General features: G+C 38.3%; 1 protein-coding gene and 1 long non-coding RNA gene across 14 annotated transcripts in view; one reads left to right on the top strand and one right to left on the bottom strand.

Annotated features, from left to right (window-relative positions):
• PTGER3 (prostaglandin E receptor 3) overlaps nt 1–26,389 on the top strand; it is a 178,954-nt gene that overhangs the window by 141,643 nt on the left and 10,922 nt on the right. For 2 of the 7 annotated variants that reach the window (XM_060625224.3, XM_078451789.2), the window contains one exon: nt 10,728–10,814. The exons of 4 other annotated variants lie outside the window; for them this stretch is intronic. Coding sequence is in view for 1 of the 3 variants with exons in the window: in XM_060625223.3 (XP_060481206.1) it covers nt 10,728–10,943 (216 nt within the window). In the remaining 2 variants the exon portion in view is untranslated. Of the gene's footprint in view, nt 1–10,727; nt 11,604–26,389 lie in introns of those variants that run through there. One more of the 7 variants, XM_060625223.3, reaches the window with a different exon arrangement.
• The window catches only part of LOC132672857 (uncharacterized), a 119,925-nt gene continuing 104,397 nt past the window's right edge, over nt 10,862–26,389 (bottom strand). For 5 of the 7 annotated variants that reach the window (XR_013557544.2, XR_013557547.2, XR_014138100.1 and 2 more), the window contains 2 exons: nt 13,510–13,616; nt 10,862–10,974 (listed from right to left, as the gene is read on the bottom strand). This is a non-coding gene — a long non-coding RNA (uncharacterized LOC132672857). Of the gene's footprint in view, nt 10,975–13,509; nt 13,617–16,916; nt 22,091–26,389 lie in introns of those variants that run through there. The other 2 variants (XR_013557548.2, XR_013557549.2) reach the window with 2 other exon arrangements.

Consider the following 26,389-nt stretch of genomic DNA (forward strand, 5'->3'; position numbering starts at 1 on the left):
GGACTGTCTGATGAACCAAATAGAAGATGCCATAGATTTTGGGGTACCCTTCTCTAACTTTCTGAGAAACATACACCTTCATCAGATCCATGGCCAGAGCAGTGTTGGATCCTTATATATTATACCAGGAGCATCGAGTTTTATTTCTACTCAAACTACAGGGAAAGAAATCAATCGAGCATCCACATTCAATGTTTCAAGCCATATGCTGAGATATTTTCTCAGGTTTGGCCCTGTAACACCTAAATGTTGTTCCTGTTTGTACTCTGCTTTCTTAAGGAGAATCTGGATGTCTCCAATCCTGTGGGCACTTAATGACTAATCATAAAAATTAGCAAAAATGTTCAACAGTGTAAAGCATCATAAAATCTTAAGATTGGATGGGATTTTAAGGTAATTTGGTTTAAGGGTTTCCAGAATTTGAGATTTCAAGAACTAGTAAAATTTCAAAAAGCAAAACAAAATAAAAGAAAAATAGATAATTGGTCTAGGATGGCTACATTAATTTCTTAGAGCAGCCACACAAGTCATCACAAACTAGGAGGCTTAAATAATAGAAATGTATTGTGTCAAGATTCTGGAGGCTAGAAACAGAGATCAGGGTGTGGGCACATTTGGTTCCTTCTGAGGGTTGTGAGGAAGAATTTGTTCCATGCCTCTACCCTAGGTTCTGGGGGGTTGCTAGCATTCTTTGCCATTCCCTGGCTTGTAGATGGCATTCTCCCATTATCTCCACTTCATCTTTCCTTTGTATGTATATGTCTCTGTGTCCAAATTTCCCCTTTTTATAAAGACAGGGTCATATTGGAATAGGGCCCACCCTAATGACTTCATCTTGACTTGATCATCTCCAAAGACTGTATTTCTAAATAAGGTCACATTCACAGGTACTGGAGATTAAAACTTCAGCTAGGGGACTAAATTCAATCCCTAACAATGGCCAACTTGTAATTTAATTAAGGATAAAAAAATACAAACAAACCTGAAATCTATTATCTTATTCTTTTCAAACAGGAGATATTTTAATGCCAAAACTTTTAGGAATGTTATCATTTCATTGCAAAGGGCAGTCTTTCCCAGAAGAATCAGGTGCAGCCTTCTACCAAACAGCATGAGAGCAAGGACTGCATTGCTCTTACTTCCTAATCTTACTCTGGTTTTACAGGGACTTTGTCACCGACTGCCAGGATCTGTGGAAAGCATTTATTTGGCACCCTTGGTCTAGTACAACCGCTTGACCACTGCTGAAAGTCCCTTTGTGAAATTAGCTTGAGCTTTGAAACTCTCGTTGTCTTCTATGATGACAGATGCAAACAAAACAGTCTGTCGTGAGGATACAGTGTCAACTTGATGTCACAGTCCTGTACATAACATTATGTGAGACCTGGCTCCTTTCCTGTTCTCTATATTTTCTTCCTCAAGTATGCTCTGAGCTCTTTCTGTGAAACAGAACTTTGTTTTTGTGAAATCTTCACTTCAGGGACTGAGCAGAGCATTCTAAAACGTCTTTGCAAAATCTGGAATCCAAATTTCAGCTTTGCATCTCCCAAACTCGTTGATTCAATTAGCGCTTATGTTGGATTTTTCGTGATTTTGTAGTTGCATGGAATAAGGAGTTACTGCTATTCATAAGCAACTAGTTGAATCCTGGAACCACTCATCTTATTTAGGGATAGAGACAAGCTTGTTCAAACCTTTAGAATACTAACCACATTGAGGCCCTTGGATGGCTCAACCTGTTGAGTGTCTGACTCTTGATTTCAGCTCAAGTCATGATCTCACAGTTTGTGAGATGGAGCCCTGCATGGGGCTCTGTGCTGACAGCCCAGAGTCTGTTTGGGGTTCTCTCTCTCTCTCCCTCTTTCTCTGCCCTTCCCCTTGCAGATGCTCTGTCTCTCTCTCTTTCAAAATAAATAAATAAACTTTAGAAGAAAAGGGTACTAACCACATTAACCTTAGATTGTTAGCTTTGTTATTCATGCCCAGCAAAAGACTTTCTCAGAAAGCCCTATACACACAGAGGGTGAACTATCAACTATCAAGTAGTTTTGAGAAAATAAAAAAAGGAGAGGTAAAGATCATGACCTATAAATTACTTATTCATGTCTTCTAGTTGTCATTTCTGTGTCAGAATTCTGTCCTCTCACTATGGTGCTGAGGGAGTATTCAAAGTTAAAATATCAAGAGAGAAACTTTAAGGAGAGAAAAACAAGGGAATGCTAAGAAAGTCATGTTTCAGGTTAAAAGATTGGACCTGGTATCAGACCCAGTGGTTTGAGCCCTGCCTCTGCCCCTTTACAGTCACATTTTCTGGGGCACAAAATGTACATTCTTTGAGTCTCATTTTCACCATTTATAAAGTGGAATTAATAACATCTACTCCAGGGGCACCTGGGTGGGTCAGTTGGTTAAGCATCTGGCTCTTGATTTAGACTCAGATCATGATCTCTCTGTTCATAGGTTTGGGCTCCACGTTGGGCTCTGTGCTGACAACGCAGAATCTGCTTGGGATTCTCTCTCTCCCTCTCTCTCTGCTCTTTCCCCACCTTCATGCATGCATGCTCTCTCTCTCAAAATAATTAAATAATACCTTTAAAAAATAACATCTACTCTATAAGTCTCTCATAAAGATGAGTAGATCTCTGAAGGGGATAGGAGTGGCTTTCAAGGGAGAGATTTCAAAAAACAGAGTAACTTTAATGTTCTTTTGCTTAAAGGTGAGCTTTCAACCAAATGGCACAGGAATTTAAAAATCCACAGTATTTTTAAAAATTCTAATTTTCCTCCATGGGTTGAACAAATTATGTAACACATTTTTTTAAGACATATTAAGTTTGCCTTCAACAAGGCAATGAAAATAACCAAATATGCCTCATATCAGACAACCAGAAAGATACTGAAATGTGTTAAGCTATTCAAGGTCACTTAAGACACTGGGAATTCAATGTAGTTTTCTGGCAGACTTGCAGGCTTAAAATGCCACTTGGTATTTAACAGAGTTAAACTGATGATTATCAGAAAACTACATAAGAAATCAAATTTATCAGGCCCTTCAAAAGGTTACTTTCCATTCTGCTGGAAGCAAAATGTGCTTCTTGGCATTTTTAATTTCATTTTACAGCAAGGAAAAAAGATAATGCATTAATTTTACTATTACATGTGGATTAAACATTTTTATTTTGAGAATAAAATTGTTACATCGAGGAAAAAAACAGAATTTGGAGAGTATAATTAAAATATCAGGGAAGCTATCAACAAATGAATTTTCTCTGTTGTTTGTATTCCTAGCAGCAAACGTACTTTCGACCGGAACATTTAGAGAATTTCATTTTGGCAGTAGTTTTCAAAGGAATTTTTCCTGACCTATTTGAACATCTTGTATTATAAAATTCTATCCATTCATGGAAAAGTCTTGACTATTCAGGGAAGAGATTTTAGTCATGTAAAAGGCATTTCACATTCCTGCCTGAACACTGACATATGAACTCAGGGAGCTGGATTTTAGTGACAAAAAATGGTTTCTCTCTATGATCTTGACACCTACCAGGATAAGACAGATGCTGGGGAAAGTCCTGGTGAGGTAGCCTCATCAGGAAATAACAATGTCACAAGAAAAGATGCTCTCTTAGCAGAGCGACCAATATTCTACACTCCATGCACAGCATGTTGGCCCTGTTCCGATATCATTCTTTAAACCACTGTCACTGCTGAATCAATAGGCTGTGTGCTGTGGGAGAAAGCATCAGGCTCTTCTAGATTAAATCGAGGTGCTGCCTACTTAGCTGCCTGGCTTTGGAAAAGTCTTCACTGCTCTGAGCCTTGGCTTCCTCTATACCATGGGGAAATGTATATCTACCTCATGTGGCTTAGCATGAAAATTAGGTTTGGTAACATAAGGTATTTGGCAAATGATGGGTACCTTCCCTCAGGCTACATTAGGACATTGATCTGGGAACTTTTGGATGGAGCTAGTAAATTAGATCCAATCTGAGCTGTCCTGTTTTGTCCTTAGTTCCCCTCTAGTTTGTACTCAGTAGTAACAGCATAAAAAAAAAGACGAATACTGGACCTTGTTTCTGCTTTCCAAGAGCCAATCACCTAACCGCAGAAAGGATATTGATGAAATCTTGTTCAATATATACTTCAAGATATGCTGTGGGAATGGTGTTTGGTTTGGTGTGGGAATGGTTTCTTTCTAGAAAGCTAGAAAGGAAAACGAAGAAATGTTCTTGCTTTAATGGAGGTTATAATTACTGGCAGAGGACAGAGAGTAGGGTTGTGTTTATCCTTGGAGGGCCTGGTATAATTTATGAGCACACGAAGACTAGAGACGTACTTTCACTTGTAACAGATTTTCTCTGTATGCTTCTCATTTGAGATTGATTGTGCTTGGTACCAGCCATGTTAAATACATGTCAGCAGGTGATAGCCACCGTTTACTAAGTGCCACTCGGTGCCAGGCACTTAGCTAAGCTCTCTGAATACACGATCTTGTTTAAGCGTCAGAACAAAGCTGAGGTAGGGTTATTATCAGCATGTTATAGACAAGGAATCACAGGTTAAGAGAGGCTCACTAACAAGCCTCAAAGCAACAGTGAATAAGTGAGAGAACTGGGACTGAAATACAGGTCTGTCTGCCCCCAGTCTTTTTCCCCCTGAAACTCCACATTTTACTACCTCACTTCTGGGTATTTCACACCAGAGATCGTATAGTAGGTGCTCCATAATACTTGTTCACGGGATGATTATAAAGAAATACATTTCTGTCCTGGAGGAAGCCCTTTCAAAACTGACTCAGACCTATTTCGGGTTTGCCCTTCTCAGTTGAGTGAGAATTTCACGGCAAAGACTGTGTTGATTTGCTGCATTCCCACTTTTAAGGGCAACCTCAAATGTCTTTTTCTAAGACTCATAGCATATGTCTCTCTTACTCAGTTCTTCAAATTATAAAAAGTATTTGCCAAGTATTGTTAGGACCTTTTGGGATCTCAGCTGATGCTCTTATGCTGGCATAATTTTGTAATCTTCCTTTCCTTAGGCTATGAGTAAGGTTGCAAAAAAGACCATGCTATTTTTATGATTGTTGTTGTTAGAGAAAAAGAATTTTCTGCAAGTCCGCAAGCTGTAAAACAAACAGCATGACTCGAGAGCACAGTTCTGGCTCGGCGTTGGGGGTGGGGGGGCAACCACTGTGGAAGGATAAGACACTAACCTTGTTTTCATTCCGTCAAGCAGTTGGGACTGTCATTTGATGTTCCCACATTTTAAAACTGGAGGTGCTTTTTTTTGCTCGTTTTATTTCTTAAGATTCGCCTTTATCAGTTAGAGAAGAGGAGAGAACCTCTACAAAGAGTAACAAGGAGTGAAGGAAAGAGCAGCACTAGAGGTGTTAAACATTTAAATTTCATGGAAATGTTTCTGGCTGTTTTATCAATATTTAGCCGTAAGTCCCTGGGTGACATCTCCCGTTGTGGGTGATTGTATTTATAGCAAACTGGAGTATAGAAAATGCGTTCCAAAATCAAAGAGGAATAATTTTTGGATTATTGTTTCTTCATTCTTTTGTTAAACAATCATCAGTTGGGCATCAGTGATAAATGAGAGTCCCTGCCTGTTAGCAGCTCATGGCCTAGGATCAGAAATAGACAAAGGAGTGGGGTAAGTTTTGTGTGACTGGATTTGCTGGTTGTAGATGAAATCCAAAGATGAGACACTTAATGCCCCCCCAAGGGGGAATGTGTCAGGAAAGCCCAGCTTGGGGAAGCTAAAAGTGAGTTTTACAAGATGAGTAGAAGTCACTGTGGCCAAGAAGCAGGTTCCAGAGAGGATAGCATTCAAATAAATAATGAAGAAAGTAAGAGGGCTTACTGTGTTTAAGGTAGGAAAGAAATAGAACAGAACTCCTGTGAATGTATGTGGTGCACAAGATGGAATCACTCACATCCAGCAGTGTGGAGTTGTATAAGTTCTTTATATATTTTGGGTATTAACCCCTTATCAGATCTATCATTTTCAAATATTTTCTCCCATTTGGTGGATTGTTTTTTTTTTGTTTTGTTTATGGTTTCCTTTGCTGTGCAAGAACTTTTATTTTAATGTAGTCCCAATAGTTTATTTTTGCTTTTGTTTCCCTTGCCTCTGGAGATGTATCTAGAAAAATGTGCTATGGCTGTCAGAGAAATTACTGCATGGGTTCTCTTCTAGGATTTTTATCATTTCAGGTCTCTCGTTTAGGTCTTTAATCCATTTTGAGTTGCTTTTTGTGTATGCTGTTAAAAGTGGTCCAGTTTTATTCTTTTGCATGTAGCTGCCCAGCTTTCCCAACACAATTTGTTGAAAAGACTATCTTTCCCCCATTGTATATTGTTGCCTCCTTTGTCATAGATTAATTGACATTATATATGTGCGTTATCTCTGGGGTGTCTATCCTGTTCCATTGACCTAGGTGTCTATTTTTGTGCCAGTACCATACTGTTTCGATTACTACAGATTTGTAGTATATATTGAAATGTGGGATTGTGATATATCCGGACTTGTTCTTCTTTCTTAAGATTGCTTTGGCTACCTGGAGTTTTCTGTAGTTCCATACAAATTTTAGGATTATTTGTTCCAGTTTTGTGAAAAATGATGTTGGTACTTTGATAGGGATTGCATTAAATGTGTAGACTGCTTTAGGTAATATGGACATTTTGATAATATTAATTCTTCCAGTCCATCAGCATGGAATATCTTTCCATTTGTTTGTGTCATCTTCAATTTCTTTCATTAGGATTTTATAGTTTTCAGAGTATGAGGCCTTTCACCTCTTTGGTTAAGTTTATTACTGGGTAGTTTATTCTTTTTGGTGCAATTGTTAATGGTGTTGTTTTTAAAATTTCTCTTTCTGTGACATTGTTTGTATATAGAAACACCACCAATTCCTGGGTATTAATTTTGCATCTTGCCACTTTACTGTTTCTGTTTATTACTTCTAGTAGTTTTTTGGTGGAATTGTTAAGATTTTCTATGTATCAGGGCACTTGAGTGGCTCAGTTCATTAAGCATCTGGCGCTTGATCTCAGCTCAGGTCATGATCTCATGGTTTGTGGGACTGAGTTCCACATCATGCTCTGCATCGACAGCACAGAGCCTGCTTGAGATTCTCTCTGCTCCTCCCCTACTTTCTCTCTCTCTCTCAAAGTAAATATATTTTAAAAATAATTTTAAAAAGACTTTTTTTTTTACATATAGTATCATGTCACCTACAAATAGCGACAGTCTAACTTTGCAATATGAATACCTCTTATTTCTTTTTCTTGGCTGACTGCTGTGGCTAGGACTTCTAGGTCTACACTGAATAAAAGTTAAATGCCAGTTGTTATTACTGTTGTTGCTATTGCCTATTGAATGCTGAGTGCAAGGTCTATCTTTCCTTCAACTTGATGTCCCCCGAAGTCCTTGTCTAGTGTCTGTACATAATAGTCTATCAAGAAATGTTGAATTGAGCTGAATTGAAATGCTATAACATAGAAGCACCAAATGAAGTTTCTGAAAGAGGTGAAGAATTCATGCATGCTTAATGTACAACTTCAAGTAGTCACACAGTAAAGGTCAAATGTCCCAAAGGTGACATTTGGGAATGAAAGACAGGAAAAGAGCTATGGTATAAAGTAAAATGGAAGGTAACTCCTAAAAGTAAAGAAAGAAAACTGACCCAAGAGAAGGAGCCTAAGAAGGAGTCTTCACAGATACCTGGGGCTTTCAAGAGGAAGTTAGTAATCTGACATTTTTCCTTCTTGTCTCAAGTTTTTATCAAGATATAACATGAAGAATCATCTAATAGATTGTCACTGCAAGAAAAAAACTATCAAGCATAAACTTTATAAAAAGAATTATATATTGCCTGGAATGGAAACCTGATCTTAACACCTAATTTCAAATATTATTCAACTGGTATCATGATTCTTGTCTTAATTTTTTGTAGTAATTTAATTTTTTCTGAATGCAAGATATGTTAATCTTTATATACAAACAAAAAATAATTGCCTTTCCATCTTCAAACTAAACTTCTCCAAAAGAGAAATAAGATAATCATATTTATTATTAACAGAACATAAATATAAATCAACAAATGGAGCACAACCTTAAGTGGAAATTCTTTTGGTGCACTGGATTTAGATTTGGGGGCATTAATTTGCATGTTGCAAAGGAGCTATTTAGCATAGATCTAGCTACAGTAGTTCAGCAGCATGGAAATCTAAGTGAAGATGGCATTAAAGAGGGGAAAGACTTCTTTGAACACGAGATAAATTCAGCACCTCTCAAGCATTTTACTTTCCAAATAAACCTCCCAAACCTGCAATGTGCTGCGGCTCACTCTGTCTCCGATGGCTGCAAACTATATGCAGTACCATACTGCATGGCGTTCACAGCACAAGGGTGCCAGGCAGAGAGAAGAAGAATCTCTAAGGAAGACGGATCTTTTTCTCATCTGCACAAATGCATGAAGTAAACATCACTGCTATATCCCACGTCTTTCCATCAGAAGAAAAAAAAAATCCCAAGTACACAAATCAAGGCCTACTTTCTTACTACCGAAGATTTGCATGTCCTTTTCCCAGCATCTCTGGTGATGTTTAATTCTTGGAGGGCTGACTGGAAAATGAGGATCGACATAGATACATACATTTATGTGTTCCTGAACTTCCCTACCCTTGTCTGTGGTTCCCTTTGGTGTTTATTATTTATCCTTTGAATGGTGGCTTTCCAGAAGCTTTGAATCTGCCTGAGAGCATAAAAACACTATCTCTCTGGTGCATTTCATGCCTCTTCAGCATCTCCGGCAAAAAAACCATGCAGTGCTTTCTCTGCTCAGTCAGGGGGCTTGTTGGAGCTGTTCTCTACTCAGCTTGGAGAAAGGCCAGGGTGAGACTAGCAAGCATACATGGTAGCATTCCGCTGATTTTCAAAGAGTCAACACCCACAGCTTTGCTTGCTTTGATTACCACCAAAACGAAAGAGACAGAGTTGTTGCTTCATTGCTTTCCAGCCAGGATTAAACCCATATGAAGCTGTCTTTTCCCATCCTTATTTTGAATTGCTCAGTGGAATAAAAAAAAAATATTTCTCTGCCTCTTGTTTACATGCTGGTCTATAGTTTGTATTTGAATATGAGCTTTGGCATATTATGAAACCTAGCATAACCACCCAGCTAGAAAATGATAGCTGACATAAATCAGGCAGCTCCCATGTAAAACAGATTTGTAAAATCTGCTTTATATTTCCTAATGTACCACAGAAAGGATAACAAAACTTTGGAAATTTAAAAACAGAGAGAAATTATTTAAGGACTTCATTGGAAAATAAGTACAAAGAGCAATAAACAAAATCCATCATATAAAGAAGCTTGAATTGAACTGAAAAGACGCCAACTTCAATTATTTCTCTGGCCATAAGAAATATCAGGAAGTAGGATTCAGAAACCTGAGACTCACCTCCCCCCTTGCCTACCCCACCATATACACACGAACAGAAATAATACTGAAATAAAAATAAAAAGATGCTGCTCAACAGAGACAGGGACAACATATACACATTTTTATAAAAAATAATTCTAATAATTATGATTAATATTATGCAGAATGATCTCCAAAAGAGACTAGGAATCAAAGCTAACCATAACTCAAAGCTTCAGCATTTAAAAGTCTATACCAGGTCAGGTGTGAAAAATACTAGGAAGGAATCTATTTGCTAAATTCTCCACTTAGTCCCTTAGAGAGTGCAGTGTTCTGTAGAATTCTAATGGAAATGAAAAGAGATCTGAAGTGTCATTAAATTGTATATAAATGCCCTTTCCCCAGGTCAGATGGTCTCAAGCTCTCACCACTCACATTTAGAGGGGCTCTTAACACCATGCTGCAAGTCTCCTCTCCATGCTCACAGGGGAAATTATAAGCTTCTTTTCCAAGACTTCCAAATCCTTCACGATATGTCCCAAACCATCTTCCTAGTTTTATATCAGCTCCCTCATTCTCACATTCTCTATGCTGCAGCTTTCCCCAGTGTCAATGTATTTTCCCCCCTCTTCCTCAGTAGTAAGAAGTATTTAAGAACTTGGAGTCTAGAGTTAGACAAAGGCCGACCCTGCCACACACCCAGAATGTGGCCATTGACAAATCACTTTATTTATTAATGAATACACAGATTCAACACCACTTACTGAGCCTCTAGTGCCAGCTTTGTGTTGCGTGTTGGGGACAAAGTAAAGAGGAGTATAAAGTTCAAGGACGTTATTCTCATTGATGAAGACAGAAAATATCCGATTAGTGTCACAATGAAAAATAAAGCAGGGTAAGGATTCAGAGTGAAGTGGGAACAGAGAGGCGAGTGCGTTGTGTTTTCCACAGCTGGTCAGGAAGGCTTTTCTGAGAAGATGACATTTGATCAGAGACCTGAATTGAGGTCTGGAAGTGAGGCATGCCAATATCTGGGGGACAGCGTCCCAGACGGGGGGATCAGCAAGGAGCATTCTTGGTGCATTCAAGGAGCAGCAAAGAGGGAGAAGGGTGGCTGTAGAATGATGGATTCAGGAGAGAGTGGTAGGTAATGATGTCACAGAAGTTGAGGGCAAAATCATGCAGGATCTTGAAAGCTGTGCTAAGAACCTTAGGTTTTAATGCAAGTGAGATGGGAAGCTGTTGGAAAGTTTGTTCAGAGCACTGACATTATCTGATTTGTGTTTTTGAAAGATCACAAAGAGACCAGGTGTGAGGCAATGGCAGCAGCAGAGAGACCAGAGTCTGCAAAAGTCTGAGAGAGACGAGAATAGCTTTGATTGGAGATTGGAGCCGTGCTGGAGGAGATGTGACCGAATGACCTCAGTGTCATCTTTGGGAATTACTCCACACTGCCGTTATATCCTTGATCAAATGAAGTCATTGGGAGGATTATATGAGTTTCATTAGTATACAGTGCTTGGGGTAGTTCTTGGCATGGCTGAAATGGTTAACAAGAAGACAAGTGTTATTTCTGCCAGAAGGCTCAACGAAAATGTCACCTCTTGAAAGGCTCCCTCACCACTGACTTCCACCCATCTTTATCGTCAGCCTAATCCCTCTCTCCACTTCCTTTGCATTACGTATTATATACACCATCATAATAGTGTTCGTCATAGTGTGTGTCCTCATACTTTTCTTATGCTTTTGTTTTCTCAGCTATGATGTTAGCTTGATGAAGAGGGTGACTGTGCCTTATTCTTGGCCCCTCAGTGCCTAACATAGCACCTGACACATCAGAGACTCTAAATATATGCTTGTTGAATGAATAAATGAACTTAAATTCTACTTGCTCTGCGTTTTTTAACTTACTCTAATCTGTACCTCCACTTAGTATTTTTACCAGTCATGTCACTTAACATGTATCACTTAAACTTTACGATTTTGTATGCAAAATTATTGATTTTTTTGTATCCATATCTTGTTTCCAAATAGACCATAAAATCTTATGGAATAAGAATTGTTATCTTTTATGCTTTGTATGTCTCAGAGTATTATGTATTATGGTCAACTATCATTGTACTGTTAAGAGAAAAGCTTAATGAATAAATGCACAAGTGGACTTCAGGATCATTGGAGAGAAGGCTCATTATACATTTTTGAGGGACTAAGTAAGTGATGATGTCAGAATATAATTACTAGTGTTTTATAGAAAGCAGAGAGAACCCAAGAACACTAGCCAGAGAAATTTTGGAATGCTCTCAGAATGACGAGGGAAAGTAAGAATCCCAATATCATTTCAATACTCAAGACTGTTCATCAAAACTTAGCTTATGCCTGCTTATTAAAGGGAAGAATAAAAGGAGTCTGATTCTAGAATCAGATGTGGGCTCTAGTGTTTTCCAGAAACTGACATTGGAATAGTTAGGCAAAATGATGAAAGATATAAAGAATTCAATGGGATGTCATTATACTGTCTAGATGAGTTATGACCCAAATACAGGAAGAATATAACAAACGGAGAGGAGCTCCTTCAAGTTCCTATATACAGGAACTTAGATATTTGACAAAGCTCTTATACATGGGAAGACATTTAAATATCTCACCTGGCAAACGATGCAAAATCCTATCAAGGAACAACAGCCTGGAGTTGGGGGTGGTGGTGCATTCAGGTCTCTGTTAGTGGACAAAAGATTTAGGTATGTATAACTTGAACTTGAAGCACACAAGTGGTAAGACCACCCCTGTTGAAGAATGTATTCATTTTTTAAATTGATTTCTAACAAATCACCACAAACTTAGCAAGTTAAAGCAAAACAAATTTATTATCTGGCAGTTCCTAAGGGGGACTCTGGATGTGGGTTAGCTGGATCTTCTGCTCAGTGTTTTACCAGACTGAAATCAAGACTGAAATCAAGGTGTCATCCAGGGCTATGACCTCCTTTCAGACTTGAAGGTCCCTTTCCAAGGCCAGCAGGAGAGTACTCTCACTGCTTCTTGCTTCTTTTAAGGCTCACCTGATTAAATCAGACCTGCCTGGGAAATTCCCCCCCTTTGATTAACTTAAATTCATTACATCTGGAAATTCGTCACATCTGGGAAATTCCTTTTGCCATGTAATGTAACAATTGTAAGAGTAATAACTCCTCATATTCACAAATTCTACCCACACTCAAGGGGAGGTGGTTATACAGGTTGTGCACACTAGGGGGCAGAAATCTTAAAGGTCATCTTGGAATAGTGTCTACCACAGAGAGAACTGACTTAGGTAAATAGGTCTAAATGTGTCCCAACAGACACATTGTCCCAACAGATAAGGGTCCAGTCATGTCCTGTTGATAATTCTGGTATTTAAGAAACTCCAGAAAATTGAGAAGGCATCTCCTAAAATTACTTTAGGAAAGGAACATCAAAATTAATAGGGAGATAGCATTGTGTCCTTATCTTTTAATGATAGCAAAATTTTGTTTTATGAATAAGAAAAACAAAATATAAAAGCATTAAAATATTTGTCTTTAGGAATCTGTGCTTATTTCTAAGTTTAATTATTTGTACTGTTCAAGAAAATTAGACCTATTAGAATAAGAGGTCAATCTTATAATTCCAAGTTAAAATGAGTAATTAATTCATTGGTTTAGACTTAACATTTCAGATTGAAATTTCATTTGAAACATTTAAGAGAAACTGAAGTTCACCATATCTAAAAACTTAATTTATTAGATTTATAAGAATTAATTAAGTTATTGGAAAGATTGTTAAGTCACACAATGTACTTAAAAGGAAATAAAAATATATCACATTAATAAATGTGGCTGGATATTCAAAGAATTTAATTAAGTTGTAAAGTATTCCTTCAAAGTAATTATTAAACTTGCTAGATTGATAAGTTTCTTAATTCAACTTATAAACTAGCATACAAACTTAAGAAAAACAAGGGTTTCAAATTAATTGAATACTAATTTTGCACCAAAATAATCTTGAATAGCTCTTTTCTAGGCACAAAAATTGATTTCAATAACGTGAAAATACACACAACAAGTTTCAGTTCTGCTATGATTTTTGTCAAGTCACTTAACTTCTCTTAGCCTCAGTTCCTCATCTGCAAAACGAGGACGTGGGTCATCTTGTTAACTTGCAGAGTTGCTGTAAAGAGTAAATGAGATATTTTGCATAAAGTGGTTGGCACATGTTAAGCTCTCAATATTGAGAGCTTAAGGGGAAAAACATATGATTTTTCTCCTAAATATAAGGGCAAAGGTTTTGTTTAGTCTATCCGTACCAGGGACCTTTAAAGTTTAATCCTCCATATACCTTCTTAGATAAGAATTAGTTTGTTATTTTACCAATAACGTTTGGAGGATTAATTTTAATGCCCAAGGCAATACAGTTACTTGTGTGAAACCCCAGAGGCGGTTGACCACACCCTTCAAATCTTCACCAGAAAGTCAATGTAGGAAAGTAATAGCAAACCAGTGTCCCATTTCAGTTTTTAAAATTGGAGTCACAGAGGACAAAAAGTAAGTATCAGGCTCCAGGGACTTTATGCAACCAGTGTTTCTGTGCCAGTATCTGGGGCCAAATTACTGGAACGGGATATAAACTCTAGGGGAAGGGGGAAGTTAGTATTCCCTCTAGGCTAATAGTCGCCTGGTGAAATGCCGTATTTGTGTCAGAAGGAACAGAGGAATGCAGTGCTGTCTGGGCAGAGTGCAAACAGAAAATCCAGAGGAGAGTTGACACAATCACTCTACATGACTTAGAATGTATTGTAGTTGAATACAGACCAATCCACTGTTACTGCGTTCCCATATTTAGGGGCTAAACATGCTATTTCAAGGGGGGGAAAGCATAAAATTAATTATTCTGAGCACTTATAAAAATCTTCAAATATGTCTAATCTCTTGGGAAAAAAAGGCAACTATTTTTGATGTGTAGGGGAGGAAAATTTTTTTCTTTTACCCTTCTAGGCTCCTTTGGCTGGTCTATTAATTAAATTGACATAGGAAAACTTATCAGGAGAAAGACAAATTTAATTGCATATGGGAGTGCCATAACAATATGAGACCCCCAGACAGTCAGGCAACTAAGGCTTATTGACATCTTGAGCTAAGAAGGGGGTAGGTGTCTGAGACTTCAAAGGGGAGAAAGACAATTCACAGGAAAATGGGAAGAGCAAATGTGTGGTAAACAGATGTTTGCCATGCAAAGTAAAGATAATAGGACACAGAAAGTTTACCATACCTGTCCCATATTCCTTGTAGTTTCATCTGGTGATTGTTCTCTTCTGGGACAAGGTCCTCTATCTAAATTCTTTTAGGCCGCTAAGGGGATGGTAAAAACTCTTCCTTGAGTCTTTTGGGACATCATTGACTACAGCTCAAAGAATCTACCTGACTATGTAGCACATTTTGGGGAGGCTTGTTGTGAACCCCTTCAGATGATAACTCCAGGGGGAGAACAAACACAAATAAAGAAAGGTACATCTGTGAGAGAGAGACAGGCAGAGAGACAGAGAGATGGGAGGAGTAGAGGAACAGAGAGAGACAGTCTCAGAAAAAGAAAGCAGAGAGAGAACAGATTCCAAGAGAAACTGAGAGAAGACACACAGAGAAAACAAACACAAAGAGGTGATATTAAAATAGAGAGGCCTCACACTGAGAGCTGATGAGACAAAAAGAATCTGGAAAATACATATATATATAATTTTCAAGGCCCCAAGAAAGCAGTCAGAGGACCAGGGAAGGAAAAAGAAAGAAAGGAAGATAACACAGGGCAACATTCAATTTAGTCAATATTTATTGAGTGCCCATGGGGAACATGGCAACCTCCTGGAACTTAAGTGGAAATAAATTCAATTTTCTCCTGTTCTGAAGGGTGGGGAGGTTCAAGTCTGTGGAATTGCCTTGGGGCGGAGGAGGTATAAATACGGACAGGTCCATATTGTGCTTTGCTTCTAGATGGCTGGCCCAGCAATTCTGTGCCTTCTGGGGTGACCTGAAACTTTCTCTTCTCCCAGTTCCACGAAGGAAAAACAAATATTTAAGGAGAAACAAAGATGAAAGCATTATATTGTTGGTTTTCTTTTATACTTGTGATATCAGGTCTAAACAAGTGTTACTTAGTAGTAACACCATATTTGCTAGTTAAACATAAAAATCTAGAATCTATATATTTAAAAAGAGAAATGTTAAAAATTATTTAAAAAGACTGAATCAGAGGCCACTTTCATTAGTCTCCCTCCTTACCATGTCCTGACATATATGATAATGTGAAGTATTTCTTTTTATAAAATTTTTTTCAATGTTTTCATTTATTTTTGAGACAGAGTGAGACAGAGCATGAGCAGGGGAGGGGCAGAGAGAGAGAGAGAGAGAGAGAGAGACAGAATCTGAAGTAGGCTCCAGATTCTGAGCTGTCAGCAAAGAGCCTGACGCGAGCTCAAACTCATGGACTATGAGATAATGACCTGAGCCGAAGTCAGATGCTTAACTGACTGAGCCACCCAGGTGCCCCTGTGAAGTATTTTTAAAACAAATTTTTCTTTATTTCAAACATCTCAGCCTAGAAAATATTTCTTAGGAATATCAGAATACACAGACACATATCTGATCAAAATGTCTCCAAAAGACCTGCGGAGAGGGAAATGTCTGTCACATGACTCATGGTATCCATCACACAAAAATAAACCAGAGGTTTAAGAGAAATACTACTATTCCTGGCAGTGGGTTCTATAAAATAGACTTTCAAGGAAAAGACACAGTCATCAAAACTCATTATACCTTATCAGCAAACCCACACCCATTCAGACTAACCCATCTGAAAAACCTAAAAAAAAAAAAAACAAAACAAAACACATGTGGCAGAACAATTTATGGGAATATTAGCTTACCTTTATTCTTCCTATATTTTCCTACCTCACAGCTAAACATTTGTTATTTCTTAGCCTCTGGTATTTTTTCACAGTGGAAAACAGAAGATGCTTAAAGTAAAGGGCTCTTTGTGATGTGAAGTGAGAGCTTGTTCAAGAAATTATGCTACTATTACCCTGAAGATGACAGTAGACAGGATTTTGAGAAACTCAGGAAGAGGTCAAAGTCAAGACCCACACATTGTTCAGTAGCAAAAATAGCATTCCAGGGAGGTGGCCCATGGCAGTAGGAATGTCTCTTCGATGTACCACGAACATGGCACCCTGGGCACCAGATTCCAAACTTCCAAACTCCAAAGATACCCTTTGATGCCTCAAATGTGAGATGGAGCAAGAGAATGGCCAGATCAGAAGGATTGGATTCTAGTCTGGAACAGTGAAGATCACACTGGGACTCAGTAAGTAGACAAATGACTGTATCTCAGATGATGTAGTACTAACTACAACTAACTCTAGGACCACGCAGCACAGCTTCATGGTATGGTGTGTTCCAGTAGTGACTCGAATTGAATTTTCTACCACCCTGGCAAAACAAGCTTAGAGAACAATTTGGGTTAATTTTATAAAAATAAACAAATGAGGTATTTTATATGTATCTGTATTTGTGATCTGGGTGTCATACCTGCCATGCAAACTTTGGCATCACATAGAACTAGGGCTGGGTAACCCTTGGGCACTTTACTCAATTTCTCCAAGTCTCAGTTTTCTCCATCTGTAAAATGGAGATAACAGTAGAACTTAATTTATAAATTACTATAAGCAGTGAGGATTAAGTGCACATAAGGTTCGGTGCCTGGAACATAATAAGTATTCAATAATGGTTGTTATTTTTATTCAGTTTGAAAAATGAGTCCATCAGAAGTGAGACACAAAGCTTTCAGCCATTGTACAAACACAACTATTGCAAAGAGGGAAGCACCATCGGTTAGGCACACTGTTCACAAGATGAAAACAAGTTATTAATAGTTCTTCAAGAGAAATACACTATCCCTTGCTGGAAAAACAATATGAACACATGGCCAAGAAAAACAACCATTCCTCACAACTTTACCAACATGAGGCCATACCCACTCATAGCAGCATGTCCAATAAACTTCAAACCCATGGAAAAGAACAATCGAAGCAATTCAAAATACTTAATATGGCAATGGCTTTTCAAAAGTCAACTGCTACCCTTCTCCTCTTCATTTTTTCCCCTCCCTTCCTCCAACACAACCACATCAGAGGCTACAGATATTTATAATTCTCTGAGTAACTAACTGTGACAAACTTTTAGCAAGAAGGCTGTGGAACTTGATAGAAGTATCTTAATATGACAGGTATACTTCTCCAATGGAACATGGGAGTAGAGAGCATATTTAATTTTTGATAAACTAAAATAGCACCTTAAAAATTGAATGACTCCACACAGGGACTTAAGAGTAGAGCCAGTTTCAGGTCAGATAAGGCTCCAGCTACTAGGTAATCAGGTGTGCATTTATGTTAGAAATCTTAGCTTGACCTCACTGTCTATTCATTTTTGTGTGCCTCTATCCTCCCCAGATCATTTGGAACTAATCACTCGTCTCTGGTCTGTGACTTAATGGGCCCTGGTGGAAAAACCATTACTTTACAGTTCAAAAAACATTTCTTGAGCTTTTGTAGGATGAGGGAGGATCAGGACCAGTGGCAGACATACAATTGCAAAGGCAGGTTGGGCAACTGCACAGGGCTTTGAACAATATGCTAAAAAGAGGTGATGTGAATAGAGTTGTTCCTTAGACATACCTGATGAGGTAAGGAGAACACATGTATGTGAGAGAGCATGGAGGATGAAAAGGTAACTAGAAACCCAATAAGCTATTCAGAACAGAGACACTGAGGCAGAAATAAGCGCAACCACCTTCGTCCTGTTGCCAGGGTGAAATAAAAAAGTCCAAGTTTGAGTCTGGTGCCTTCACAAAGGGCCCTGTCCTGGAGTCTCAGCCTATGGGAACACCTTAAGTACTGCCAGCTTGATTGAGCTGCTAGTGCCCTCTAGTGGTGGCCCACATGATGGCCATAAGCTTGTGAACCATCCAATTCCTGACCCATTTCCCAAGTACCCATCACCATGTGCTGGCTTCTGTGATAGCTGCTGGAGCCCCAGATCTTCAAGACATTGGTTTTCCACTGAAGAAACTCAAAGTTTACGATGTGGGACACAGAGATGAACACATCAGAATCATAGTGCAGAGTCAGGGCAAAAAAAAAAAAATGTGGAATCACAAACTACATAAAACAGAGTTCCTACAGAAGAGAGATGATTAACTTTTGGGTCTGGGGGCTTTGATGGTGGTTTGATGTCTGGGTTGGCAGTGACAAAGGCCTCCTGGAAGATGTGATTGGGCTCTGAAAGATTAGTAGGACTTCATTAGGCAATTAATATGAGATGAGTTTTCTAGGAACAGAGATCAACAGGGGTTACTTGGAGAACTGCGAGTAATTGTAATTAGGAACATCGAATGGGAATACAGTTAGATAGATTTTCTACTGGCCCATTCTGAGGGAATCTAAATGGTACTCAGTGTTTCCCAAACTGTTCCATTCAACAAACATTTATTAAGCATCTTCTGTAGGCAATGGATTCAATATTATTCTAGTCCTCAGGATGCTTACAGTCAAGCATTAAGACAAATTCAGACAGAAATATGAAGGGATAGTTTCTATAAAGAGCAAATTATACACAAGTAGCAGTTGGTAGCAAAGAACAGAAGGATTTATATTGAAAGAGGCAATCAAGGAAGCCTTTCCAAGTAGGAAACACGACGTGAGCATGAAATGAAAGAACACACAAGCAGGAATTTGCCAGATGGTAGTCCATGGGGAGGTTGTTTCTGGAATGTGTGATGCACTGGCTGAATGTCTTCCTGCCTCTCTGGTCATGTTTACTTTACTTCCCTGGCTCCCCTTCTTCTCACCCTGCTGTGACCAATCCCTCAAGGTTCTGTGCTCAGCACACAACTCTTTGCTTTGTTCTTTCTCAATGACTTTATTCACACCCATGGTGTCCACTGTGAACTTCAAACATTTTATTTAATGGAGACCCCACATTACTGAGTGCATTCCTTTTTACCTAGAAAGTCAGACTATTCCTAATGACATGAGCTGCAAATGGAATCCACCACCTTGAATGTCTGAGATCCTCTCCCTTGGTTGGTTGTCCCATCCACTCTTTAGTTTTCTGGTGTAAGTCAAGAACCTTGAAAAGACCTTATTTTCTTCTTTTCTTTTCCCAACATCCAGTGCCTTTCCAAGCTCTGCAGAATTCATACATCCTTTTCTTTTTGTGTCCACTATTACTGCCTTATATTAGTCCCATAATCTCTTACCTGGCTGATTGCAGTGGTCTCCTAATCGGTCTTTCTGCTTCTAGCTTACCCCTCAGTTTTTCTGCTTCACGATATTTCTAATAAGCAAGTCTGATCTTGTATTATATACCATCCACTCCTCCTGCTTACAATGCTTCTGTGTTTCCTACAGCCTTCAGAATCAGGTCTCAGCTCCTTAGGGTGGTAGACAAATCTCTCCTTCTAACCTCTTTAGCACCATTTGCTGTCCTCTGCTTCAAGGAATTTTCCAGGAATTCCAAACTTATTGTAGGCCCTCCTAAACATCATGTTATTTCATACTTTCCTGCCTTGAAAAGCTGTCATCTAGAGTGGTCTCCCCATCATGTTTCCCACATGGAAAACTCCAATTTAATCCCCCTAAACTCAGTTTCATGTCACTTCCCCTCATTGAGCCTTTCCTGGACCCTCCCTTTTAGATAGATAACCACTTTCTTCTTTGGGCTACTTCCTGGACCATGTGTGTGCGTATATTATGATGTCGTTTTGTGACCATCTGTTTACCTGTCTGTGTTCCTTGCTTCAGGCTGAAGCAGCAGTACAGCAGGGTAATTAAGAAACTGGAACTGAATCCTAGCTCTGCCACTTATCAGAGTGAATTTAGTCTTGTGAAGTTGTTTTCAGGTTAATGTGCCTCAAGTGCTTTGAACAGTGTCTGCCATAGAGTAAGTGTTATGCAAAAGTTTGCTTTAATTTTTTTTTAAATTTTTAATTTTTATTTTTTTCAAGTGGCTGTCTGCCCAGTGTGGAGCCCAACATGGGGCTTGAACTCACAACCCTGAGGTCAAGACCTGAGTTGAGATAAAGATTGGACACTTAAGCCATTCAGGCATCTGAGCCACCCAGACACCCCTGCTCTGATTTTTGCCCATGAAACTATGTCTTATTCATCTCCATTTTCCTAAAGTCTAACACAGTATATGGGACAAATGTTTGTTGAGAGAAAGAATGACAATCTTTGGTTCTTTCCTTTTCCTTGCTCAATTATCTAATGAATCCCTAAGTCCTGCTGGGTTTTCCTTTACAATGTCTTCTGCATTTAATTTTCTTTCTGTAGTTACTATCAACATTGTTTCATTTATTCAACAGAAAGTTATCAGTAATCAACAGTTTAAAAGGCACCACTCTGCTGAGAATACTGCTTTAACAAGACAAAGTCCCTCTGCTATGGAGTCCCTCTGCTTACATTCTTGCAGATGGTACAGACACTAAATAATAGCACATTAATTATTTGATTGTAAGTGTGATATGTATCTTAACCTAGTGTTGAAGGTCAGAAAGTTTCCCTCAGAGAGGAAATTTCACTGATATATGAAAACCTAGAAGTAAATAGCTTAAGCATAAGGTGGTAGCAGCTGTGGTAGAGAGCATCCAGGCAAAAGAAACATCCTGTGGAAATCCCTGAGTCAGGAAGAAATTTGACACACATAGATTTTGAGTTCCTTATGTCTGGATTATTACTACAAATGCTACCTGATCTCTGTACAAGATGACCTTCCATACAGTTCTAGAATTACACTTTCTATCATGTTGATTCACTGCTCAGAAAACTTCCATGATTCTCTGTTGCCTCCTGAATAACATATTAATTCCCCAGTTGTTTCTCATGACCCAGTGCAATATAGGCTCTAGTAATGGTCCAGTTTTTTCTCTCATAAGTCATCTACATTTATATTCAGCAATAACCATCATGAACTATTTGATAATCCTGCACATTCCTTATTTTTTGTTACTTTCCCACATTTATCCATGTTGTTATAGTCACTAAAATGCCTTTCTTTTCTATTCCTATCCATGCTTTTATTTCTACAAAACAATATTTACTTGTTCTTTGTGTGATATGCTTTGGTATTTTCTATTCTAGTCTATTTTATTCTATTTCAGTTTTTAAAACAATCAAGTAGTAACCTACCAAAGTGATTTCATAACCCACTAATGGATCTTAACCCACAGTTGAAAACTGCCCTAAATAGACTTAAAGATTTTTCCATGATTCTTGAATGAGGTTGGCTTTAGTAGATTCTAAGTTTTCTTCCAGCAATAGAATCCTCTAACTCAGTTACATCTTGAATTTTGGGCACCTGTATTCTCTCAAGACGGCATGGTAAAATTCTGCATGAACACATGATGAATGGGGGAGCTAATCATACAGAGCCAAGGAACCCTGAAGATACTTGGCAGTGCATTTTAATTTGTAGGACATGTCACACTTTGCTTTTCCAATACTGGCAATGTTCTGAACTGAAATTGCTAATTGTATTGAGCTGTTCCAAATCATATACTGGGCAAAGATGAACATGGGGGAGAATTTCCAGTTGTAACTGAGAAAACAAACAAAAGCCACCATTAGCAAGTAAATCCATGGCAATTAGATGCAACTGTAGTTCATATTATGTACTAAATATACTTTTGTGGATAGATTGCTCTATAACAGCCCAAGGGGAATACTTGAAGCTTTTGTAATAACCACTCCTCAAATAATCTGTTCTTTTTTTTTTTTTTAATTTTTTTTAACGTTTATTTATTTTTGAGACAGAAAGAGACAGAGCATGAACAGGGGAGGGGCAGAGAGAGAGGGAGACACAGAATCCAAAACAGGCTCCAGACTCTGAGCTGTCAGCACAATGCCTGACGCGGGGCTCGAACTCACGGACCGTGAGATCATGACCTGAGCCGAAGTCGGACGCCCAACTGACCGAGCCACCCAGGCGCCCCAAGAATCTGTTTTTCAAAATCATTTTTATATCGTGTTAACTTTCAGTAGACAATTTCAGTTTTTCAGTATCTCTTCTATTTTAGATTTTGCAATGTCAACACCTGGATCAACCTGTCATCTTGTTAATGTTCTTCAAATCTTTGTCTCCAGCCCAGAGTATATTTGTGTTTCATTTTTTCTATATAGCCCACTGCCAACTGGATGTGGCTATAATAATGACCCCCAAACACCCCAAACTCATCAATCTAAATTTGAATTCATTATCATCACCCTAAATCACACCCCTCCATCCCCCCCATCTTACTTTGATTAGAGAATGACAAACCATCTTTCCACTTAAGCGAGAGATCAGTGGCATCAGGCTTGACTTCTTCTTCAACTAACTTGCCATAATTCTTCCTGATGTTGCATCCTATATGCTCCTTAAATCTGTCTACTTCTCTCCAACCTTCCTGCCTCTACTGATGTTCAAGTTTCCCAAATGGTCCTCCTGCCATCTTTCTTAACATATTTCACAAAGTGGCGATTGTCACATGTCATTCTCTAGCTGGAAACCATTCAGTTAACTATTATTCCATTTAGGAAAGATTCTAATGGAAAGTACCTAAAATTGCTTGCAAAGCCCCCCTGAACTGTCCTCTACCAACTGTTCTTGCCTTGTTTTCATTCTCCTTTTCTCTTCTTTCTTCCTTCTCTATATCTCTCTGTCCATTCTTATTCTACCCACCAATTACTTTTAAAATGTTCTTTATGTTTCAGATACTTTTTTTTTGGGGGGAGGGGGGTCTGCAACACTCCTTTTGTACTAGAGAGCTATTATTACTCTTCCCTCAAGCCACATCTTAGATATCCCATAGAAAACATTCCTGGAGTTTTCTAAGTCCAGGCTTTGGGGTCCTCCTGTCCTCCCTTAGTTCCCTATTGCTCACCATTATGCTATATTGAAATAACCTGTTCACTTCAGTCCAACATTGTGACCACAGAAATTATTCAACATTATATCTCTATTGCCTAGTGCATAACAGGTGTATGATTAATATTTCTAGCATGAACAAATATCTTCTGATTTCCTCTCTGTCAAGTGGTAAAGAGACTCTCCTTTGGGAGGGCCCTGTGGTGTCAGCCATGCAGGTAACTTGGGAGATAAGTTTATGCAACCCGGGGATAAAGTATTGGAAAACTATTTTGATTGTAAATGATGACTTAAGTCATGACTTAGGTCATGATCTTTAAACAGTATCAGTAGCATAACTTACTTAAAGAAATGTCCATATATTTTATGTGTCTAACTTTACAAACTCAGGAATTGGTAAAAAGGGGAGGGTTATTTTTGGCTCCATAAAATCCCAGTATTTCAGGTAATCTCTTTTCTCTTTAAAAAAAATTTTTTTAATTATTTGTTTTTTTTAAGAAAGAAAGAGAGAGCAGGGGAGGGACAGAGAGAGGAGGAGACACAGAATCTGAAGCAGGTTTCAGGCTCTGAGCTGTCAGCACAGAGCCTGACATGGGGCTCAAACACACAGTGGTGAGATTATGACCTGAGCTGAAGTCAGATGCTCAAACGACTGAGCCACCCAGGTTTCCTCAGGTAATCTCTTTTCTTAGACAACTAAATTTTACTCCTTACCAGATTCATAATTCTCAGATCAATGGGGCTTTCACCAGTTTCATTCACTTATTCTCATTCATCTATTTCTCACTGATAGAATATCTACCAAGTGCCAGATACTGAAAATACTAAATGAGTGAGATTTCATCCCTTCCCTCAAGATCCCATCTATTCAGAGCTGGGAGGAAGGAGGAAGGAAACAGACATGGAAGCTGTTATAATATAGATGCCCTCCAACCTCATGCAAACTTGAACTTAGCCAAAGAATTCCACTGAGGCATTAAAAAAAATGTTAAGGATGAGAAAGTTTTGCTTTATGTAGGAAAAAAAAAACAATAAGTTTTATGAGTGGTAACTCTTCTGAGAGGAGAACATACTGCAAAGAGCAAATACCATAAGGGGAAGATATTTTTGCTTATGGAACTGGAAAGACTCTCATTGCATTAGTTCACATTTAGTCAATGCCATTTGAGTTTGTTACCCTTTTATTGAATTCCATTCATAACTGAAACACAAATAGTCTGACAAAGTCTAGACATTTTTTCAAAGACATATAGGCAAAATATAGCCAATGTGATGAGAGTTTGTGCTTAGTTACAGGTGGTCAACACTTACATCTTTTGACAATTATTAAAATGTAAATGTCAATGGTGAGGCTGCTAATGCTGATACCAGAAGAGTGGGAAAGTATGCTAAAGGATTTTTGCAAAATTAAGAAAAATTTGAAATTAGCAAAACATTTCTGAACAGAATGGTTCGGCAATTTTCACAAGCTAAGCATTCTTCAAAATACATTTCTGGGGCTCTTAGATAAATATTTAGAGCCTCGTTGAATCTCTTGCTATTTTTTTTAACACACTTTTCTGTATGACATCTTATACCTTTGCTGTTCTTTCTGATTGGCACAGCCTTCAGCCCCTTAGATGACTCAAATCTCATCTCTTCTGTGGAGCACCACAGCAGAATCGATAGAAATCTCTCAGGCTGAATTAATTCCTCCCCACTCATTTTGTGCCCACAGCATTTTGTGATTTACCTTTCAAATTGCCCTTATTACATTATATTATCCTTGTTGGTAGATGTTTCTTGGTTTCCTAACAGACTGGGAGCTACTCATTAATTCCGCAACCACAGGACCCAACAGTGTCTGATATACATTAAAGCTTCCATCTAGACAGGTTGAATGGCTGGATCATTCTAATATTTTTCTCCATCTCTTCTGTGTCACTGTAATATCAAGTTTCTCCAGTTTTGGCTAACTTCATGATGGATGTTATTAAAAATTTTGAATCTGGGGTGCTTGGGTGGCTCAGTCAGTTAAGCATCTGCCTTTGGCTCAAGTCATGATCTGATGGTTTGCGGGTTCTCTGTGGGCTCTCTGTTGTCAGTGCAGAGCCCGCTTCAGATCTTCTGTCTCCCTCTCTCTCTGCTCCTCCCCTGCTCACATGTGCTCTCACTCTCTCTCTCTCCCAATAAATAAATAAATATTTAAAAAATTTTTAAGTTCAGATCTCACAATTAAGATATAATGTTTTTTGTTTTGTTTTGTTTGTTTTTTTACTTTGACACAAATTTATCTTGGAAAAAGCAAGGGATTGTAGTTTTAAAACCCATCCCTGTCATTGACAGATTATGTGGTTTGGGACAATCAATTTTCTTGCCTTGGACATTACTAAATTATCTCTATATTCCCCATCTTCTCTAATTCTATGAACCTATATCCTTTTCTGAATTCACACAAAATTAATCGTCTAGATCACACAATTGTGTATTTAATTAACAGTTTTTAACAGTTTTTATTGACCTTCACCTTGTTTCTTTGCTTTGCTTTTCCTTAAAAACACATAACCAAATTGAAGTTCTTTATCGTTTACTATAATGTTATTAGGGCCCTGAAAGTCAGATGTACGTTCAATTCTTGACTATGTCACTTACAAAACTAACTTTATATTATAGGTGAGTTTAACAAGGCCAAGCCTCAGTTTCTTCCTGTGTGAAATGAGAATAATAATACTAGTGCAGATTGTATAGTGATGCAAAAGTCTTAATAACACATACATGTTCACTGATGAGTTAATCACTAGCTTCTATTTTCTCCCATTACGTATAATGTTTTATCTGTTTCTTGCTGATTGCCAGATATTGTGAAGTCTAATGCCAATATAATGCCAAGTAAATACAGTGCCAAGTGCAATTGCAAATCTTGTCACAGACGCAAAGCTTCACGAAATCGATTAAAATAAAGTCACATAATTTCTAAACACACATGTAAAGCCATTGACAAATAAATTGAAG

This window comes from Panthera onca, chromosome C1 (assembly GCF_046562875.1).
Source record: "Panthera onca isolate mPanOnc1 chromosome C1, mPanOnc1 haplotype 2, whole genome shotgun sequence".
Classification (NCBI taxonomy): domain Eukaryota; kingdom Metazoa; phylum Chordata; class Mammalia; order Carnivora; family Felidae; genus Panthera; species Panthera onca.